Raw genomic sequence first — 20410 nt, 5'->3', positions numbered from 1 at the left:
TGACCCTAATGTTGACCCTAATGTTGACCCTAATTATAATATAATATATATCTAAATATATAGTATTAATCTATAATTATATATAGAGTGGTATTCGGGCCGGGTTCGGGTCCTAGATCTAGAAACCGCCCCCGACCCGGCTCCGGTTCCGGGCCAATCTAGATCAACCCGACTCGTTGGGGCCCCGCTAAACCATAGGCTAAACCTAGTTAGGTAAGGTGTCGCTTATAGATTAGGCGCTTTACCTAATTAGGCCTAGTATAGTGATTTTAAAAGCTCTACTATTTCTATATATATTGAATTGATATTTTATATATATATATATATATATAATCTAGATCTATATAGAAATATAAAAAAAATCTAGAAAATCTAGATTTTTAGATCACATTACCTTTTTCGGGTCGGGGCGGGTTTTCTAGATTTAGGGTCGGGTTTTGGCTCTAGAACCCGACTTGAACCGGGAGCCAGGTTGGGGCGGGTTCGGGTCGGGTTTCTCGGGTTACCCGTACCACTCTAATTATATATAAGAAATATATACTGAGCTATATCTTATATAAGATTTAGTTTCGAAAAGTCTATTATAATCTATTTAAAACAGTAGAAAGAAAAATAGTGTGTAGACTAATAATTATATAGTAATTACTCTCTTTATAACTATAATAATTTAAAAGAAATTCTACTAAGAGAGGCTAACTATATTTATAATAGATTATTATCTATTTTTAAAAGCTAGTAACTTGTAGTAGAATAGAAAGTAATCAAGTAAGCCTCTAATAATGAATTATTAGGAATATAGATGCATACTCGAATATAATAGATCAGACTAAAAGGATTTAGCCGCCTTACTGCATATCTGCCTACACTTATGTATGGTACTTATTATGTTAACAAATCTATTAGTTAATCCCAGGGGCGGTCTACTCATAGTAGCTGTTCCTAGTAAGCTGTAATACCGTGCTAACCCGGCATGAACATGAACACCACAGAAAATATGTCATTCCACTGCCAAAGTCTACAAGCAATGATGAGGAGAGACTGGGTGACACTGAGGATAGGTGGACGGTGGCAAACATAGCTGCAGGGTGAAAGTGTAGCTGGACACAAGCGTTGAGGCGCAGCTCAGGTCTATTCATATCAAAGATGCCATCAGTCAGTCAGGACTAGCGACATTCGCAAAAACGAGATGAAACTGAAGCAAATGATGAGTATCTGTTGCTGGCTTAATGTTTGAATCCCAGTTGTGCTCTCTCCAAACCATGGGAAAATGTTCGTACAAGCCTTCCGAGGATATCTTATGAACCACCAATTCTTTTTTAAACAATAGAACTGTACAATTATTCCAAGATTAACGAAATGGTTTCTTGTAAAATATCCTCACCACTTTCAACAGTCTCCTCCATACATTTCTAGCCAGGAATGACCATAAGCCGCGGAGTTACCCTGTACGAATTGCTGTGTTGTGGCTATTCGGGCAAACATGCATATGCATGCATATGGATGTCCTGATGATTTCTTGCAGGCCGATTAGTGACTGCTTGATGACCGATAGTCCCGGCGAACAGTTCATTGAGGGGCAGGGGTTACCAGCGCCTGGACCACGGCCTAATGTCAGTTCTGTGTTCTTTCACCTACCCTAGTGCGGGGGACGCTCCGTTGCCTTGTGCTTCTGGACACACAGAATAATTGTCCGCATATGAACCAGGGGGTTGCAAGACAGGATGCAATAGCCGGTACTTACAAAGTCGTGGTAAAAGGCCGGAACAAGGCAAGTGTGTAAGGTTCGCACAGTAGTGAGCCTCACAACTTGGATAGAAGCTCACCATCACACTGGGTGGAATAGGCACATCCGGTATACATTGGATCAGGACCTGGTCGGGCCACGGACAACGCCTTGATCCTCACCTTCACCTCCTCGTTGAAGCATCGCCTGCGCAATTTCGTCCACCCGAATGTTCCCGTCCGCTCTTTCGCCCTTGTCTGTCTTCAGCGGCAGCCGCGAGAACCTACCGCTTAGGGTACTCATCAGCGTCGGCGAAGCCCCTAACACTACTGTGTGTACTAAACACCCCCAGCGCCCTGTGCACACCAAGCCTCGCGGGCTTGGCGAACGCGACAGCCACTAGGCGAGTAAGCAGGGGACTGCCGCTGAGAATGGCGCGAGCACTCGGAGCACTCGCATACAAGATACAATAGCAACACAGCGAGTATCATTAGCCCGTTGTTGATTCTCCCTGGATAGATTAGTCGGCGGAGTTCTGGGTAGAGAGACATTACAGGGAGGGAGAGGAGAGCGCGGATAAGAAGAAGGGCAGGGCCACGAGTACAGATGCGACTGTAAGCAGGCATAAGCAGTGTTAAGGATGCTGGATTGCTGGTAATATTAGAATGTCTTCTTTTCTTCTTTCAATTTACTTTACTTTTCTTTTTTTTTTTTTATTTCTGTCCTATTTCACGACCAGAACTACCATGCATGACTGCCTCTCTTATAACCAATGAGGAGCCTGATGCTGGATGGTTCACTGAGGTTATGGCGTCGTTAGCCAGGCGGGTGCAGAATAGATATGTTAAACAAGTGTCAGATTTCTTTGTCTGCAGGAATGCATCGCAATACAACAAAGTAACTGCTACAGACTCCCACTCCATCTAATCGGGCATCAGGAATTGTCTCAACTATCCTGGCTAACAACAAGTAAGACTAAATCCTCATCATCCAACGCACGAGACCTAAGGTTCGCAGTCACCCACGCACAGACGGCTTTCATGGCTACAGCCTCATATAGGCGTCCAGTTACGCACGTTAATCCTACGCCTTATGATATCAATCTACTTTTCCTATCCCCCCTTGGTTTGCCTAATTCACAATATCGATGGAACATATGGCATGGCATAGCGCGGCCGTGTTCCCCCATTTACGTACGGTTCTAGACTTTGTTTTGGGGTTGATCCACTCCTTGTTTGGCGCTGACGTGCGGCGCCGAATCAGACGGAGGAAATCGTTTCTTGCAGGGTTGTCTTGAGTTCCTCCCAAGCGGAGCGATCGTCGCTAGCGTTGTATTGTAAATGTAGGATTGACAGCGGTTGTGTTGTATTGACAAGGCTCTAGCTGGCAAATCTACGTACTTTTCTCTCATGCTGCATGGCCCATATCGATTACTTTCCCCGCTTATCTGCTCTTTGAGTGTTCAATGCGAAAGTCGTTGTGTTGCGGTACGATAAGATGGAGAGGCGTCGCCTTGTCTGGCCATCATGGCTCCTGAGCCTGGTTGGCGAACGGTTAGGCAGACGTGTTGCTCGGGCGCCAATACGACAGGGATGTTGCTACCAGGCTCCAAGTGGGATAAAACAATACGTTCCCAGGAGGCTCGTGCCGGACAAGGCTATCGTTTCTTTGCCCCCAACAGCGGCTATAAAATGGAAAAGACCTCCGCCGCGGAGCGTAAAAAAGAAGAGAGAGCGAGTAATCTTAGTACTCACAACAACCAAAGAAAAAGAAAAATTAAACATACCGAGAGTCCTACGTTACAACCCAAGTCTAACAGAATCCCATAATGGCACGCACTGCCCGGCGAACGAAGACAGCAGCAGCTTCTCACCGTCACACGGCAGACCACTACTGGCAGCAAGCCCTCGCCAGCCTCGACGCCGACTCCAAAGCCGCCCTCTCGTCCGTGTCCACCCGCAAGCTCGACATCATGGGCGCCGTCCTCAGCGCCGCCGAGGACAAGCGGCGGCTCTGCGTCCGCAAGCAATGGAAGTTCAGGCTGCCGAGCGGCAGGTCCGTCGTGCTCCGCGACGTGCTGGAAAAGGTTGTCGGGTGGATCGACCGGTTCAAGGCAGTGGGCGATATCGCCGCGCAGTATAGCCCGGAGCACGTTGCCTTGCCCTGGGCGGCATTTCGATTCCTGCTTACGGTCGTCTGTGGTGACGCCCAGGTGTTTGGGTCCATGGTCCTGGCTCTGGAGGTGGTGGCCCGTCTTGCGACGCGCTGCAGGGTCCTTGAGGAACTGTATTTGCGCCGGCCGTGTGATGCCTCGGGGGTCATCGAAGAGGCACTGGTACGGCTATATGCGGGCTCGTTGGTACTGTTAGCACAGATCATCAGGTTCTTTAAGAAATCTACTGGCGGTAAGATGTTCATTCAGTTGCCTCTAGAATCCGTTGGTGCGTTGATTCACTAATCGAGCTAGTCCGTCTTTTTTCTGGCGTTCTTCAGTTGGCCGTCAGCAGTGAGGACATCCAGGCACTTGAAGCCAGAGAGGCAGAAGTCCTTAAGCTGGCATCCCTGGCGGATACAAAGGTCCTACAAGCCCTCGACGCAAAAGTCGAGCAGCTAACCGCTGGAACAACAACCGTTCTGCAAGACCTGAACGCGCGATCTGCGCGACTGATGGATCTGACGGCAGCGAGGCACAAGTCCCTGGAGACCCAAAGGCTCGCGGACCTACTTCAGTGGCTATCATCCACCCCAGTCGCTCTGCACCACCGAGCAATCTCTGCCCAGCGGCTTCCCGGTTCAGGACAGTGGCTACTGAAACACCCGGCATTCCAGCAGTGGGAGGCCTCTAGTTCCTCATCGCTCCTCGTCCTGCATGGCGTGCCCGGGTGCGGCAAATCCACAATCTTCTCCGCCTGCGTCGACCATTTCCGCCCGCCCACACCACCATCGCAGCAGATCCCTGTACCCACAGCACCATGCGCTTACTTCTACTGCGCAGAGTCTCCCGCCCAGCCAGACCGGGCCTCGCCCGAAAATGTAATGCGCAGCATCGTCCGGCAACTCGCCGTCAGCCCCAAGGACGGAGCAATCGACCAGGGCGTTCTCTCCGTCTACGAGCGGGAGCTTCAAGAAGCCAAAGCTATAAAAACAGACGTCCGCGCGCTTTCGTTTGAGGAATGCATCGCGTTGATCCTGGACCTCACCATGGTGAATCCGGCATACATAGCGGTCGATGCGGTCGATGAGCTTCAGGCACAGGATCGCGCAACCCTGCTGGAGGGCTTGCGCCGCGTGATATCCGATTCCGCAAGTGTGGTCAAGATATTCATTACCAGCCGCGATAGTGTTCATCTGGACAACCTCTTGCCTCAAGATGCCGCTAAGATCAGAGTGACCCCTGACCTTAACGGCGGGGATGTTGCCGCCTACGTTGACCATCAGCTACAAACAGCGCTGCAGAAATGTTGTATCCTCAATGGGACCGTATCGAGTGCGTTGGTAAACCAGATGTCAAGGGCACTTATCAAGGGCTCTGGAGAAATGTAAGTTCGAATCCCTTCCTCGGAAATGTATATAGGGGAGGTTTGCTCTGCATAATGCTCATCATTCTTCCGTGTCGTGTTAGGTTTCTATGGGTGAAACTCCAAGTCGACTTCCTCTGCCGCAAGAAGACAGAAGACGATATCCTCGGTCCCTTGGCAAGCCTCTCGGCCAATCTCGACCAGATCTATGGCCGGACGCTGGCGGCGATTCTCACACTCGACGTCACAGCCAAACGAGTCGCGGAGCAAGTCCTCTCTTGGCTCCTCTTCGCTCGAAGACCACTCAGCGTGGAGGTGCTGCACGGCATCCTCCAGCTAGATCGATATGTGCAGCTTTCGGGGCGGGTTGATATTATTGACATATGCCACAACCTTGTTCTTGTTGATCCTGGCCTCGATACCCTTGACTTTTGCCACCCATCCGCGCGAGAGTTTATGCAGCAGCAGGATCTGTTTTCTGCGGCCCGCGCAAATCGGCTTATCGCCACTATATGTCTCCAGCAGTGCATTGCGGGCCCAGCATCAGACCCAGATGCATCCCAGCTATCCAGCAGTACGCTGCCCGTGCAGGAACTGTACCACTACACTGCAGTATACTGGCCGGAGCATGTGCGAGACTCTGAAAACGAAGACGAGAAAGATACTCTCATGCAGGACACGGTCCTTTTTGTGCTCGGCGCAAACGACGACGAAAGTACGGTCAGTCCAGCATTTCTTGTCTGGATGGAGTGGATCCGCTCTGCTATCAAGGACTTGCCCCGTTACCACCAGATATCCAGCAAGTTCGAGCCGCTCCTGAGTACAGGAATGTCGCCGCTTTTCCTCGCGTGCGTGTTTGGGCTCTCAGACTTGCTGGACCGGGTCTTTGCGCTGAATTGGAGTCTCGATATCGAGGCGCGGAGTGATACAGGCCATACGGGTCTCTATCTTGCTTGTTCGTACGGCCATGACCATGTTGTCTCAAAGCTTCTCTCCCATAATGCCGACATGAATACCAAATGCGGCTCATTCGGGACACCTTTCAACGTTGCTTGTTTCCGTGGCCACGCGGAAGTCGTTCAAACACTTCTAGCCCACAAGACAGCGCCGCGCACGACAGCTGCGTTCTCCGACGCATTCAGAGCCGCGTGCCGAGGCGCGCGAGAAAAAGTGGCCCTCCTCCTCGCAAAAGCCTTTCTTCCAATCTGGACGGAGAGCGAATACCGCACTGCGCTCCAGGAGGCCGTCGAAGCCGGGTTCCGCGATCTAGTCGAATGGCTCATGTCCCCGGCGACAGCCGGCCCGTTTTCCAGCGTGATCGGTCCCTCTTCTACCCCGGACCAAAAGGGCTCAACTGCAGAGCGACTGCTACATACAGCGATCAAACGCGGTCAGGTCTCCGTTTTTCGCTCACTGCTGCGCATGAAGCCGCACTGGCAGGATCTCCTTCTAGGGGACGCGATGGCTCTCAGCAGTCTCTCAGATCACCCGGATATGCTATTAGCACTGCATGATCTTGGCGTAAACGTTGATGGAGAGGGCGTATTCGGTTCAACGCTTCGCAGCGCTAGTCTCATGGGGAATGAGCGCGCTGTCCGTCTTCTACTAAGTTGGGGAGCGGACCCTGCAGCGTCCGGAAGCAAAGGCGACGCGTTGCAAGCGGCAGCTCAGAATGGGCATTTGCAGATTGTCAGGCTCCTGCTTGACGAAGGTGCGGATGTAAACCAGACAGGCCCACCGCGCGGAACGCCGGTACAGGCTGCTGCATTCTATGGGCATTCGGATGTTGTGGACCTCCTGCTTGAGCGGGGCGCGGACATGTATAAAGGCGGAAAGTCGCAGGATGCACTGTATGCAGCCATTGAAGGCGGCCATGAGGAGGTCGCAGCGTTACTGTTGAAGAAGGGCTACAGGGTTGCAGCTGGTGCCGATCTCCCAGGCATTATGCGAGGGAGCTTGGATCGTGTACAGCGTCCCTGGGAGAAGAAGCGCACGGCTGTGGGAGAGCAACGGGGCATTGGGACGGACGACAGTGACGACGGTCTGGGTGGCCCACTACTCACAGGCCCCGATGCGGTTGATTCTTACGAGGAAGACTGCGATGTGAGCCCCTCCGATCTGAAGGACTTCCGCGAGTACGACCATCCGGACCCGCCCCTCTTCAAGAGTGAGGCCAGAATAGGTACTCTCGAGCTAAGTGTGGTTGCAGAAGACGCTGATATGATTCGGCAGCTGATTCTACGACCTGACACGACTCAGTACGATGTAATACAAGCCGTCAGAGCCGCGGTGACAGCGGGCCAGCTCAACTCCTTACGCGCCCTGCTGGACGAGCAAGCAGCTTTCTTCCAGGAGGACTTTCTGGACTTGAACAAGCAGCTTATTCTGGCCTGTGAGCACGGTCACGCCCATATTGCGCAATATCTCTCCTTGCTGGTGCAGCCAGAGGTGGGCGGGGCATCCTTAGATGAGAAGACCTGGGGAACTGCTGTTCAAGCTGCTGTGTCTTCTGGAGACCCTGATACGGTCCTTGTTCTACTCCGATGCCAAGCTAAGCCAGAAGCAAGCCATCTAAAAGCCGTGCTTTCTGCAATCCAATACGCTGTGGCGAAGCGGAACCCGTCTTGCTCTAAGGTTTTATGGAGTTGGCTGTTACAGGAGCGAGCAAGCCAAGGCTCACACAGGACCTTGGTCGACGCCTGTCTCGATCAGCAAAGCGGAGGAAGCCCCGAGTCGATACTGAAAGACCTGCTCGATGCCGCGCTCTGGTCTAGAAATGAGGAAATGGTGCGAACTGCAGCTGCAAAAATGGAAGAACACGGCTGCGATACGAGCGCCATCCTGCCAGCCTTGGCCTCAGCCTGCAGGCGTGGGTTCCGCGCGATCAAACCACTGCTTACTTCGGAGCGCTTCACTCAGTGCCACCTCTGTACCGCGTCGTATACAGCAGCAATCTTCGGCCGGCGCTGGGTCCTGAGTGAAATTCTGGAAGAGCTGGCTAGACGAGGGTTTCCCTTTTCTCGCACTCCTGTAGTTGACTGCGCCTTCATCGGCGCCGCTGCCCATGGCCATGTGGCGATTATAAGGACGTTACTAGAGACAAGTCATCTGCGAGAGAAATTTGCGAAATTCTCGTGGGCTATCACTCGTGCGATGGTCATCGCCGCGCATCGCGGCCATGAAGACATTGTCCAAGAGTGTCTGCGGGAGGGGGCCGATGTCGACGTACCTCAGGAGAAAGATACCGTCGTGTCACCACACTGGCGCGAGGACGGTGCCCTCGCCATTGAAGTTGCCTTTGACAAGTTAGGACCTATCAAGCTTGTCAATCCGAATGCCGAGATAACACACAACAAAATTGGAACAATGGACTTGAAGATCGAGGAGACAGCTCCGTCGCCAGACAGGCGATTATATCGTAGCAGGTCCATTTACACTGAGGAATGGACTGCACTACAAGCCGCACTGGCCGGCTTTGCAAAACACACCTGGACTTTGTCAGCGATAAGGGACGACGGCGAAATCACTGATGGAAGCCAGGGGGCGATGCAGCAACAGGAGAGGATCGTCTTTCTGATGCTTGAGCAGGGCTGCGATCCCAATGCTGAAAACGATTCAGGTGAAACACCCATCGAGACGGCCGTCAGGCTGGCGACTGCCCGAGTTGTCCAAAGGCTCATCGAGAGTGGCGTGGAGGTTCCCGGTGACGACAGCCTGGTCTCCCTGGCAGCGAAAAGGGGTTCTTTCCGCATTGTACTACACTTGCTGCAAGCAGGGGCTAGCGTCCCACGGACAGAGAATGGATCGCTGACACCGAAGATGCTTAAAGTTCTGCACCCCAGACTCAAGTCGGCGGATTTCAACGACAATCCAATGTCAATGGAGGAGGCTCGCAGGTTCATGAACAGGGGAATGCGCGCGCTGCTCAGGATGATCCTAGGCCGGTATTCTAGCCAGCGAGCCCGTAAATCCGGCAGCGGTATGCGCGCAGGTACCTCTGGTCGGGGTTTCCTGAGACTAGCCAGCAACGCCGTGTTTGGGAACCTCCTCGTGGTAGCTGCAACCGCGGGGGATAATGAATCTGTCAAGCTCCTGATAGACCACGGAGTGGATGTCAACAGTAACTCCGAGTTCTCGCCAGCAACTGCGCTGTCCGGGGCTGCGCACTATGGCCACCGACAAGTTATGAACACCCTTCTCGAACATGGAGCTGATGTAGACGGTGGCAACGCAAGGACAAAAGAGCCACTAATTATGGCTATCCGCGGCCGCCAACTAATGGCTGTGAAGACCTTGATTGAGCACGGTGCGCGGCCCAGTCCCGCTAGCCCCAGTGCGGATGCCTATCAAGAAGCGGTGGCCCTCGACGATACTAGGATCTTGGATTTCTTTCTCAAACACTCCGGGCCGCCAGAAACGACCATACTAGTATCAGCTGCCGCAGATGGGAAGGCGAACCATGTTCGTCTTCTGCTGGCAGCAGGAGCACGTGTCGACGATCTCGTCTCTCACCCACGTTTTGACAACGCGCCTGCCGGTAGGGGCACAGCTTTATACATTGCATGTCTGAACGGGCATACCAAGGTTGTCGAACAGCTTCTGGGAGAAGGTGCAAATCCGAACCTGGACATTAAGAGCACCAACGGTCTGGGTCTCCCACTCACTGCTGCTGCAGGCGCTGGGCATCTAGACATTGTTCGACTACTTCTTGATAACGGAGCTGATCCCAATGGTCATTCAATTGCACCAACAGACGGAGAGGCATCATCACGAGACGGTGATGAGGAATGGGAAACAGATGTAGACGAGCTGGCCCCGACAGCCTTGTCGGAAGCTTGCAGAAATAATCACCCTGCCATTGTGAAAGAGCTTTTATCGCAAGGAGCGACGATCTCGATGGGGACAACCGATGTGGTCACGAATCCCCTCGCTGTATTGTCAACAGGCCCTTGGTCGACAGCTCGGAAGGAAATGCTTGAGCAGCTGCTGGAAACGGTGTCAGAGGAAGCGACTGACGAACGCAAACAGGCGGTCAGAGACGCCTTGACAGAGGCAGCACTCGACCACAATTGCGACGCATTCGAATTTATAATGGAATACGTGGCTTCTAGTCCTTATACCCTCGGCCTCGCCTCTATCTGTGGCTCCGAGCGTTCTGTACTGCGCTGCCTGGACCAGGGCGTCGACGTCAATGCAGTTAACCCTAGCGGCGAACTGCCACTTCAACATGCAGCGTACAACATGCACTCGGGCGTGGTCCAGCTCCTTATCGATCGTGGGGCGGATGTAAACCAGCTCGAACACATTGTCGAGGACAATGGGCAAAACAGCACTACGGCACTCATGGCCGCGCTCTCCAGTTTCCTATTAATGCTACAAGGCGACCATACACGACAAAGGACGCGCGACCGACTGGCTATCCTTGACATGGAAAGAATAGTGCAATGTCTTCTGGACAGCGGCGCCAACCCCGAACTTGGGTGTCTCTCCAATCACATCAAGGCCCTTCACATTGCATGCTGTATTGGCGACCCCAGCCTTGTTAATCTCCTCCTGGATCGAGGTGCGAGATTTGACTCGGACGGTAGTGATCACAGTACTCCTTTATTCAGTGCTTTGGATTGGAAGCGCCCAAGGGTAGTCCGGCTGCTTTTGGAGCGGGGCGCGGACCCCAACGCGCCTCGGGTGCTGGAGAGAGATGTTCGGCAGGATGAAGGCGGCGAGGATGGCAATAGGCTTCAGACACCGCTCGAAGCTGCACTTGGGAAGGCCGACAACATGGTCCTTCTCAAAACGTTCCTCCAGTACGCAAAGGGTCTGAAGGTTTCTGGCCGCGCGTTGGTCGCAGCCGCACAGCAGTTTGCGTCTGAGGATGCCAACCCTACCGTCTCAGAACTCCAAGTGATTCTAGAGTCAGAAGCGGGGAGCCTGGTTGACGGTATCCCCAGTGAGGTACTGGACATCCTGGATAGATCCTGGGTGAGGAATGAGCATGCGGTCTGGGATATTGTTGCGCTGCGTAGTGGCGATAGGGCCAGGGTTGATCAGCTGCGCAAGGAGAGACGAACAAGGTTCCCGCCCAGCTGGAGTTCTCGCCCAACCGGGATGCTCCTGCTATCCGAGTACCGCACCATGATGGAAGGGGGTAGATTGCAAGATGTGCTCTAGTCAGCTGCAGTACTGGATGATACTGGATTTTATCTATCAGTAGCAGTTTATGATTGATAATCCAACCCGATAGCTTGCTTCTTCTCCGGGGTCCGAAGACATACAATACTTACACCGCAGACTCCGTACATACATTCCCAATACAACTTGAGTCCGGCCAACACTGGTTATAGTCAAGTTACAAGTAACCCCCAATGACCTTGTCAGTATAACTCCAGATCGTCTCAGCAGCCCCGCTGTCTTCAAGAGAGTCAAGAATCCGAGAAACGCTGCTCAATGTCTCTAGCTTATCGCCCACACATAGGAGAGACCCATCCCTCGTCCCGCGAACAGTCAGCCCAGCAGCCTCCCCCTCCCCCATTGGAACACCCACCCCACCATACTTAGCACTCGTCATCAGGTAAAGCGCGCGCTCCCCAGCTTCAGCAGGAGTCGAGCGCTCAATATCATCCGGGGCAGGGGGTCTAGCATGTTCTCTGCTGCTGTCCCATTGATCGCCCCAGCTTTTCTTGAAGATCTCAGTATACACCAGGCCAGGGTGGTGGTGTATCACCACGATATTCTTGTTTTCTGCCTCCTCGGATAACCGCCTGAGGCTGACGGAGGTCATGGTAGCAACATGCCCCGCATAGCTAGGGACACTGAAATGGCCGTCCTGCTTGAGCTGCAGGTCGTCGAGGAATAGGTTTTCGGTACTCGTTTCAGCACCCGCAGCGAGTACGTTCACGATCCGCGGCCGGAAAGACGCATCATGTTGGGACTGAGTCGTTTTGGCTTTGGCCCGGAGGAGGGGAAGGAGACGGCGGATGAAAATCTGTCGGCTGTAGTACGCCACGGCTGTGGATAGCTCAACGCCTTCTGTAGATTCTGCAATTGGTGTAAAAGTTATCAGCAGCCAAACAATCTTGGTTGGATGGATAAGCTGTTTGAGCTGAACATGGACGAGCAAAGAAATTGTGATTTTGGTTGGTTCTGACGTACCCTGCCGTCCAAGGAAAGGGAGGAAGCCAGCCGAGAGGAAAAGCAAGTCAATATAGCCCTCACGCCTAAGGATAATATTCGTCAGGCGCTTGGCTTCGGCCAGCAAAGAGATCTCCCCCTGAAGAAATACCAATATGGCAGATGAGTATGAAGCCCTCAACTCGCTCAGAGCAGGCTCGAACGCTGCCTCATCGCGACCGATTATGTACGCCTTCACAGGGAAGCCGGTAGAGATAAGCTCTGTCAGGGCTGCCTTGCCAATTCCTGCTGTTGCACCGACGAAAACGGCGACTTGCGGGACTGTAGCAGCTGTGAGTTGCTTGTTTGATGCTCGAACTCCGGTCAAAGGAGTCATATTGTGAACAGTAATCGTGGACAGTTTTGTCTTGCTTTGGTGTCTTCCGAGATCACGATATGGAAATTTCGAGGACATTCAAAAACATACTTGCTTTCGAAGGCACTTTATACAAATCTCTATGCTGCGGTTACCTGGTAATTAGACACTAACCCGGAGGGAACAACTGTCGGGTTCGGAAATGTCGACAGGCCGAAGAGGGATCCGCTGACAAATAGCTGTAAGAGTCAGATTAAAGAAGAACCGAGGATGGAAAAACGCCTGGAAGGTAAAAGGACATTTACACACTCTAATTCGGTTGGGTCAGTGTTTTGTGGCTCCCCAACGACAATTTTCCCCGGCTCTGAATGCAATGTCCGTCCGATACAGCGCTATAAAATCATCCGCATGTAGAAACTTGTGCACATATGTTACTGTAACACTCTCGACTCTCGACTACCTCAATTCACAAGTCAAAAGAAACCTCTCCTCTAGCACTCACAATCATGCTTGTCCTCATCGCTGGTGTCACGGGAAATTTGGGTTCCCGTATGATCGACAGCTTCATCTCGAGAGGCCATCAGGTTCGCGGACTAGGTCGCAATCCTTCCAAGCTACCCAGCGAGCTCCGCCAAAAGCTGGAGAACTTTGTTGAAGTCAGCTCCTCCGTGGACGTCACCGGCCTAGAGAAAGCCTGCCATGGCGTCGATGCCGTCGTTTGCGCCTACCAGGGCCACCCAGAGCTCGTGGTGGAGGGTCAGCTACTCTTGCTCCGCGCTGCAGAACGAATGGGCGTGAAGCGCTTCGTTGCCAACAGTTGGAACTGCGACTGGCGCGACATGACTCTGGGAATGCAGGAGACTTACGACCCCATGCTCACATTCCAGCAGCTTGTCATCACTTTACTGCCCAACCATGGCCGTCGTCAAGGTATACGAATATACTGGAACAGTCCATGCCCCTATCGGAGAGGTTTGGGCTCTTCTTTCTGCTTTTGGTTCTCCCAAATTATGGATGCCCGACTGTATCCTCACGACTGTCGAGGGGTTCGGTATCGGTTCCACGCGTACAATCGCTTTTGGCGCCAATCCAAACATCATGATCCGTGAGACCCTCGATAGCGTTGACGTCTCAAAATATAGCGTTCGTCTCCATGTCGACCGCGACGATCTTCCCGGTGTTGATTCCTATGCTACCTTCTTTTTGAAGCAAATTTCCCGCCATGAGACAGAAATGAAATGGATTGGAGAGTCCTCGATCCCTGACGAAGAGGGCAGGGCTAACCTCCGGGTCTGGCTTGAGCGCACGTACAGTGGATTTGAGAGTTGTTTGAACAAGTTACTGGCTCAGTAACCCATAAAGGCTATAGAGTATGTCCAGGCCTGTTACCCACGCGAATTTTACTTTTAAAGTCGGCTAATGGGTGATTATTAGGCTTTGGGAAGCTATTCAACAGTGTTGGCCATACCTGGTCAATGTAGCAAGAGCAAAAGAAGGGTACACTGGATCCAAATACCCAGAATGCAAGGACGGAGTCCGTGAGGCAGAGGTTCTATCAGCCGGGAACAAAACTCTTTGTGCGAAGCAATATATATCGAATGTTGGAGTAGTCAACCTGGAATCCAGCTGATGTATTTAGATATGTAAGAATCTTTCGGCATCTGTGTGGTGTGGACATGAGATGGGGTGATGTGTTGCTCTACCTAGTTTGAGGATGGCGGTTGTACTCTTTTGCAATGAGCTACTTGAAGAATCCTGTCCGTCCGCCTCACCGTCCGAGTGTCCGAGTGTGCAAATGTTTGTTAGTCCCGGCTCTAGAAATGTAATAGCGTGAGGTTCTCGTTCTGAACCGTCCACTTAACTGCTTGACTGGGTCGGCACATATGTGCATAGAAAGAATGGAGCCTGAGGCAGCGGACAGCCTGAGGAGGCAAAGGCCTGAGGAAGCCGAACGAAGCCTGAGGCATGCTGCCGGAGGACGGTAGTGGAGACGCGATGGAGCTTTGGCCAGTCAGGATGAGCGGTCATGAGTCAAAGTGAATCATGGGGATTGGCCCCACATGAGTAAACTCAATTCCATTCATTTACTTCTTTGAGTTCTTTTATAAATACCACGGTTGTTCCTCTTCATTAACACGGCATAAAGAAGACACACCTTCAGATCACAGTGCTCTCATCGTCGCCATGTCCAGCTTGTCCAGCTTGTCCAACTCATCCAAATCGATCGTTTTCTATGACATCGCCATGCGTCCTCCCCGGGAGAAAACCTGCTGCGCCCCAAACCCCTGGAAAGCCCGACTGGCACTCAACTTCAAGGGCGTTCCCTACTCGACCTCCTGGGTCCCTTTGCCCGATATCGCAAAAGTGCGCCGCAGCCTCCAAGTACCAGCGTGTCGCAAATTTGCCGATGGCACCGACTTCTTTACCCTGCCGATCATCGAGGACCCCGCCACGGATGCGTCGGTGGGCGACTCCTTCGATATCGCAGTCTACCTACAGAAGACGTATCCAACCTCCGGCGCCGGTGACCTTTTCCCCCCTCAGACACTCGACTACACCTTCACGCATCCGACGATCCTGATACCGCTCTCGGAGTGTCGCGACAATGAATTTCCCGAATACGCCAAGTTCAATATGAACGTCGACGCCGCCTTTACCGCACATACCCAGCTGGCGCTGCAAGGTTTCCCCTTCGATCCCGCCACGGCCGAGACCAGTAAGGCAGAATTCGTCCGACGTGCGGGTATGACGTCCTGGGAGGACTTTGCGTTGGTGGGCGAGGCGCGACAGAAGGTGATGGATTCATTCCGGGAAATGCTGGGTGGTCTGGCCAAGCTCTTCGTAAGGGACCCGAGTGGGCCCTTTCTCCTCGGTACAAGGCCGAGCTATGCAGACTTGATCGTCGGTGGCTGGCTCCGGATGATGCGCGCGACCCTCCCACAAAGTGAATGGGAGGAGGTGTCGAGTTGGCATGACGGTCTGTTTGGGCGGTTACATGATGCGTTAGAGGTCTATGCCGAGGTGAAATAGATATCACAAAGATTCCACATTGTATAAACGGCTGTTATGATCGGGAAATGCATGGTTACGAGATGAAAAATAGCGGTAATAGAGGATAGTATCGATTTGCCTCGGGGTTCATGAAGTACATAGCAAGTTATAATTGAAATAACAACTTTCCTTATCTTAATTGGGCCTAAGCATCTGCCTTCTGTATTACTATGGGAATTGGTGTTTGTAGTCAGTGATATGTATTTGTACGATAACCGTGTTGGGTCCGGACGATTATCTCTTTATGCTATCTATCGTTTGATGTTGACAATATTGAATGATCACAACTCCTTGCTCCTACATTCCTTATTTAAGAATGATCGAGCTAGGAAGTATGTTCCTTCTCTAGATTACCCAACCGTAATGAATTATCTCCATAAATGGACAGAAAACCACGGTTCATGACGGAATCACAAGACCCTCTTTGAAAGGCAGACTCACTACTACTCCGGAGTAAGTACGGAGAGAACAGACTTCAGTCAACGAGTCTAGCGACGGAGACGGGTGTCCAAGTTGGGTGTGCACCTCGTTGTCGAACACGTTACAGCCTCCACAACGTCCGTACTGCGCCACAACCAGCGATCGGCCCTAAAATGAAATGTCGGCTTGGCGCACCATTTCGATTTGCTTAGAAGCCTTTTGGCCTTCCAAATCTTACAGAGATGTCTATTCAAGCGATATACCACCAACTATAATGACCAGGTGCCGCAGAGCAACTAATGTGATTCCCCCATACTAGAGTAGATTAGAGTCTTCTTCATCTTCACTGAGTTCTTCGATTTCCTTTGCGTAATACTATGACTGATCTACGAGGACGAGTCGCCACAAGCCCCGTTGTCAACTCTACTCACGCCTTCCTGTGAACTGGCTGTCGTGCGGCATATTTCCAGTACTTATCAGCCGTGCTTGAACGTGCCCTCTTACCATAAATCATCAAGAGAATGGGCAGGGTCACGGGGAGAAGAGCCAGCATGCTGATCAGAATAAAGGAATTCTGGATTCCCATGCCAGTGACCCAAGGGGTGAATGCAAAGCGAACCACCATTGCGAACCCATTGCGGACGAACACAATGGAATTCAGCGCATCACCAAGAATCTAGACAGGTGTGAGCTTTACAGCCCCCTTGACTATCTCTTCTTGATGTACTCACGTCGGGGTAGCAGTCAGGAAGATAGGTCAGGGCCACATCGGCTGTGGTAATAAATCCGAATCCATATATCCCTTGACCTACCGCGAGCATCGCCCAGTGCATGCCCTATGCCGGTTGTTAGCTTCTTCAGTGGAGATATGTATGTGGGGAGACAAGGATCTTGCTCTTCCCAATCCAATACCATAAATGAACAAACCGGCGCAGTTTAGAAGAGCGCCCGGAATGCTCATCCAGAGACGCATATCTGGCTCGAAGACTCTTCCGTTCTTCTTAGCCGCTCGCACAATAAACGAGTCATTCTGGGCTGGGACGGTCAGAGTCGCGATGAATGTGCCCAGAAACCCCCCAAGGTGGAGTAGGCCAATTGCGGAGGCGCTGAACTCATAGGGATCATCTAAGACGAAGTAAGAGCTGGATGAAGTATTGGCCGAAAACCAGGCGAGAATCGTGCCGTATGTGATGGCCGTGTAGGCTACAGCAGGGAATGAGAAGAGAATCAGCAGCGGCTGATAGAAGTGCTGGACGATTGGCATATCCGTCTTGGTGACGAATGCCAGGCGTTGCCGAACGGTCTTGCGACTGTGACGGGCATCGACCGTCGAACGAGTAGCTACTCGGAGAGTCGATGGTGTCGCAACCTTCTGGTCATCGTCGTATTATATTGCGCTTTCTTGATCAAGACCGGAGCGCCCAGAATGGCCGACTACAAGGGGGATGTATTTTGGCTCCACAAAGAAGAACAGGACCAGGATCAAGTTGACGCCGGGGAAGATGGCGATCATCCACCACATCCATCGCCAGCCCATTGAGACGACGATATAGCCAGCCGCGATCGGGCCCCCCGTGGACCCTAGGCTCTGCATAAACAGAAAGATGCCATTCATACGCGCATGTTGATGGACAAAGAAGAGGTCCACAATGGTGATCATCACCACGGCCTCGCTGACAGAGCCAGCAGACTGACACCAATGAGTTCTCCAGCCTTGTGAAAGTTTGCCCACCAGATAGCACATGCCAACTGCACAATCGCACTGAGCAAGTAAATAGGGCGACGGCCAAAACTTTGGAACGCACGGGATAAATAAGAGCCATCCGATCGCGAGTCCGGCGAAGTTCGACCCACTCGCCTGGTTGAAGGTCGCGTAGGTCAAACCCAGCTCTGACATGTAGCCCCGATAGGCCAAGCTATTGATGTCCACCAGCACAAGGGTGAAGAGGACATACGAGCAGGTGAGCCCAAAGTTAACGGCCTTCCTTAAAGGGGACCAGTTCTACACTTTTCGTTAGCTGCAGAAGCATGGGGAAGTGGGTTTCCGTACCAAAGGGTCGTCGGGATCATCAGAGGGAGTGGGACTCAGCTTGAATTCCGACTCAACGCCTTGCCCTGAAATAGTGAGTGTGGGACTCTTCACCTCCTAGTGCTTGCGACACCCAAGGGTAACATACGTTCTTCAAGCTTGATTGTTCCCGGAGGAAACACATCATTGGGATCTGAATTGGACATTGTGAGCAAGATAAAAATCGACAACTGTACACATCCTGGAAGTGGGATGCGGGCTTACTCGAAGCTTTATGCTTGTCGCAGCGCTATCAATCTTCCTTTTCTCGGTAGAGCGGGGGTGAAGTTTAAGGCAGGGATACGTGTCGTTACAATCGGCTCGGCTAGCACACACCAATAGCTGGTCGGAACCAGCCGGTGCATTGGTAAGATACACCCTTTTCGGGGAGTCCATACATACCGATACGTTTTTGATACATCACTATCTCGGCAATCACAGAGGAATACTTAGGTTATCATCCTCGTCGAATAGGTCGAACAGATATCGTGTAGTCCCCTCGTCCCGGCTGGTCCAGACGCGAGTGAGGAATAACCGGAGATTTGCCACGAAGGGGTAGAAGCTTGAGCCATTGCTACCTCTGCAGCGACGAGAGGATGTTTTCCCGGCCCACAGAGTCCTGGACCTCAGCTCCAGCAACGGGCAGGACCAATGATATATTTGAGGATAATGCTTGGTCATCGCTAGACAATATTGCATCTCCCTGATAATTGTTTGAGAAAGAAACTCGGCATCATCATCGTGGTCTCCAAAAGGGAATCGCAGCCGATGCAAGATAAGAAGGGCCGCATTGCGATGCAGATTAGCCTGTGTAAGGAGGAGCAGCATCTCCTCCTCCGAAAAGCGCCCAGCCATCGCAGCTGACACACTGGGGGCCCATGCGACAATCTCCTCACGAAGTATATCGAAGCAATTGTGAGAGAAAGGGTGTTGGGAGCCTTTCCTGATGGCGGCCCCAAGAAGGCAAACACGATAGAGAATGGGTAGGAGCGATCCACACAGGCCCGCATGGTGGTTTATGAGGTACGGATCCCGCACACGATACTCGATGATAGGAATCCTAGCTCGAAAAAGAGACTCGGTGATGTCGAGGAAGACCAGACAGAGCAATTCCCTCATGTCCGACTCCTGTAACTGTTCGTAATAATAGAGCGGGCGTATCAATGAGAGGGTGAATCGGCAAATCGTGCTCGCCGAAAACCCAGAGATTAGACGATGGAATGTCACCAGACTTAATCCCAAGGATAAAAGGTTCCCCGCATGCTCAGGGTTCGTAATTTGGGCATTACGCAGCGCCTACAATGCAGATGCACAGCTTGATCAGTCACTGTCACTACAGACTGGCCGGTTTGCGGTAGAGCGCAGGACGCGGGTTACAGCCGCATAAGGATCAAGCAGTAGCATTGGAGCCTCCCTGATGCGGGCGCAAATCATCTGGCTCATCTCACGACTTAACGACTCTCTGAGTAAGAAGAACTTGCAGACCTCGACCGACGTATACTCGCACGCGCGTGACACTAAACTTTCGCGGCGTAGCAAACGCAGAAGCTCGATTTTTGGTGCATTTGTTGACAGCGACTCTTGATTCTCAAGCTCATGTGCGGGTTGAACAGAGAAGTCAAAACAGGTGTCTGAAGTGGGAGATATGCCACTGCGATCCTGTGTTGATGCTGATGCTGATGCTGCGACCGAGGCAACGCGTGGCTTTCGCCCTGGGCGCTGGCGTCGCCGGGAGTAGGTACATGTGTAATGCAAACGATAGCAGCGGTAGCATATCTCTCCTAGTCCTGCAAGACAGCGGGACCTGTCGGCGTGGCATCGATCACAAGTAGATGGGCGCATGTTGGCGTAGATGTGGAAATGTAGATTCAGAGACGGTGGAGAACCTGGAGATGGTGTTGGAGTTGAGGAATTCGGGCTTGGCACGTGTCTACCACTACGACTTGTGGATTACTGAGTACATAGGCTGGCACAATATGGTTTCTATATTGTTCCCATGGTTCAAAGATAAAGAAAATGTTGAAATGTCTCTAATCACTGCGCATCTTGGTTGTTATCTTTATATTATGCTTCGCGGTATGTATCAGCAAGGACCGGACATAAATATATATTGCTAGAGAATCACCATACTTTCTTGAAGGGAGTTA

The 20410-nt window shown here is 52.0% G+C and overlaps 6 protein-coding genes across 6 annotated transcripts, besides 1 other annotated feature; 3 read left to right on the top strand and 3 right to left on the bottom strand.

Moving 5' to 3' along the window:
• Nucleotides 1–24: a repeat region (IV right telomeric region).
• A 3527-nt stretch (nucleotides 25–3551) lies between these two features.
• Nucleotides 3552–9194, top strand: AO090166000123 (uncharacterized protein; the record flags this gene model as incomplete). Its single annotated transcript, XM_023237095.1, has 4 exons — nucleotides 3552–4160; nucleotides 4217–5262; nucleotides 5298–9137; nucleotides 9182–9194. 4 exons carry the CDS (start codon nucleotides 3552–3554, stop codon nucleotides 9192–9194), a joined length of 5508 nt encoding a protein of 1835 aa, XP_023091962.1.
• Nucleotides 9195–11587: 2393 nt separating this feature from the next.
• On the bottom strand, nucleotides 11588–12745 carry AO090166000122 (uncharacterized protein; the record flags this gene model as incomplete). The annotated part of the gene is made up of 1 exon (XM_023237094.1): nucleotides 11588–12745. The coding sequence occupies one exon, from the start codon at nucleotides 12743–12745 to the stop codon at nucleotides 11588–11590; it is 1158 nt and encodes a 385-aa protein (XP_023091961.1).
• A 485-nt stretch (nucleotides 12746–13230) lies between these two features.
• AO090166000121 (uncharacterized protein) lies at nucleotides 13231–14077 on the top strand (the record flags this gene model as incomplete). Its single annotated transcript, XM_023237093.1, has 2 exons — nucleotides 13231–13480; nucleotides 13677–14077. 2 exons carry the CDS (start codon nucleotides 13231–13233, stop codon nucleotides 14075–14077), a joined length of 651 nt encoding a protein of 216 aa, XP_023091960.1.
• An 831-nt stretch (nucleotides 14078–14908) lies between these two features.
• Nucleotides 14909–15754, top strand: AO090166000120 (uncharacterized protein; the record flags this gene model as incomplete). The annotated part of the gene is made up of 1 exon (XM_001822842.3): nucleotides 14909–15754. The coding sequence occupies one exon, from the start codon at nucleotides 14909–14911 to the stop codon at nucleotides 15752–15754; it is 846 nt and encodes a 281-aa protein (XP_001822894.1).
• An 868-nt stretch (nucleotides 15755–16622) lies between these two features.
• On the bottom strand, nucleotides 16623–18430 carry AO090166000119 (uncharacterized protein; the record flags this gene model as incomplete). Its single annotated transcript, XM_023237092.1, has 6 exons — nucleotides 16623–16871; nucleotides 16927–17003; nucleotides 17108–17567; nucleotides 17631–18197; nucleotides 18246–18310; nucleotides 18373–18430. 6 exons carry the CDS (start codon nucleotides 18428–18430, stop codon nucleotides 16623–16625), a joined length of 1476 nt encoding a protein of 491 aa, XP_023091959.1.
• Nucleotides 18431–18698: 268 nt separating this feature from the next.
• Nucleotides 18699–19382, bottom strand: AO090166000118 (uncharacterized protein; the record flags this gene model as incomplete). Its single annotated transcript, XM_001822840.1, has 1 exon — nucleotides 18699–19382. The coding sequence occupies one exon, from the start codon at nucleotides 19380–19382 to the stop codon at nucleotides 18699–18701; it is 684 nt and encodes a 227-aa protein (XP_001822892.1).
• Between the last annotated feature and the right edge of the window lie 1028 nt (nucleotides 19383–20410).

The sequence above is a fragment of the Aspergillus oryzae genome, chromosome 4 (assembly GCF_000184455.2).
Source record: "Aspergillus oryzae RIB40 DNA, chromosome 4".
Classification (NCBI taxonomy): domain Eukaryota; kingdom Fungi; phylum Ascomycota; class Eurotiomycetes; order Eurotiales; family Aspergillaceae; genus Aspergillus; species Aspergillus oryzae.
Note: the sequence above shows the minus strand (reverse complement) of the source record. Positions and strands in the feature narration are given on the sequence as shown.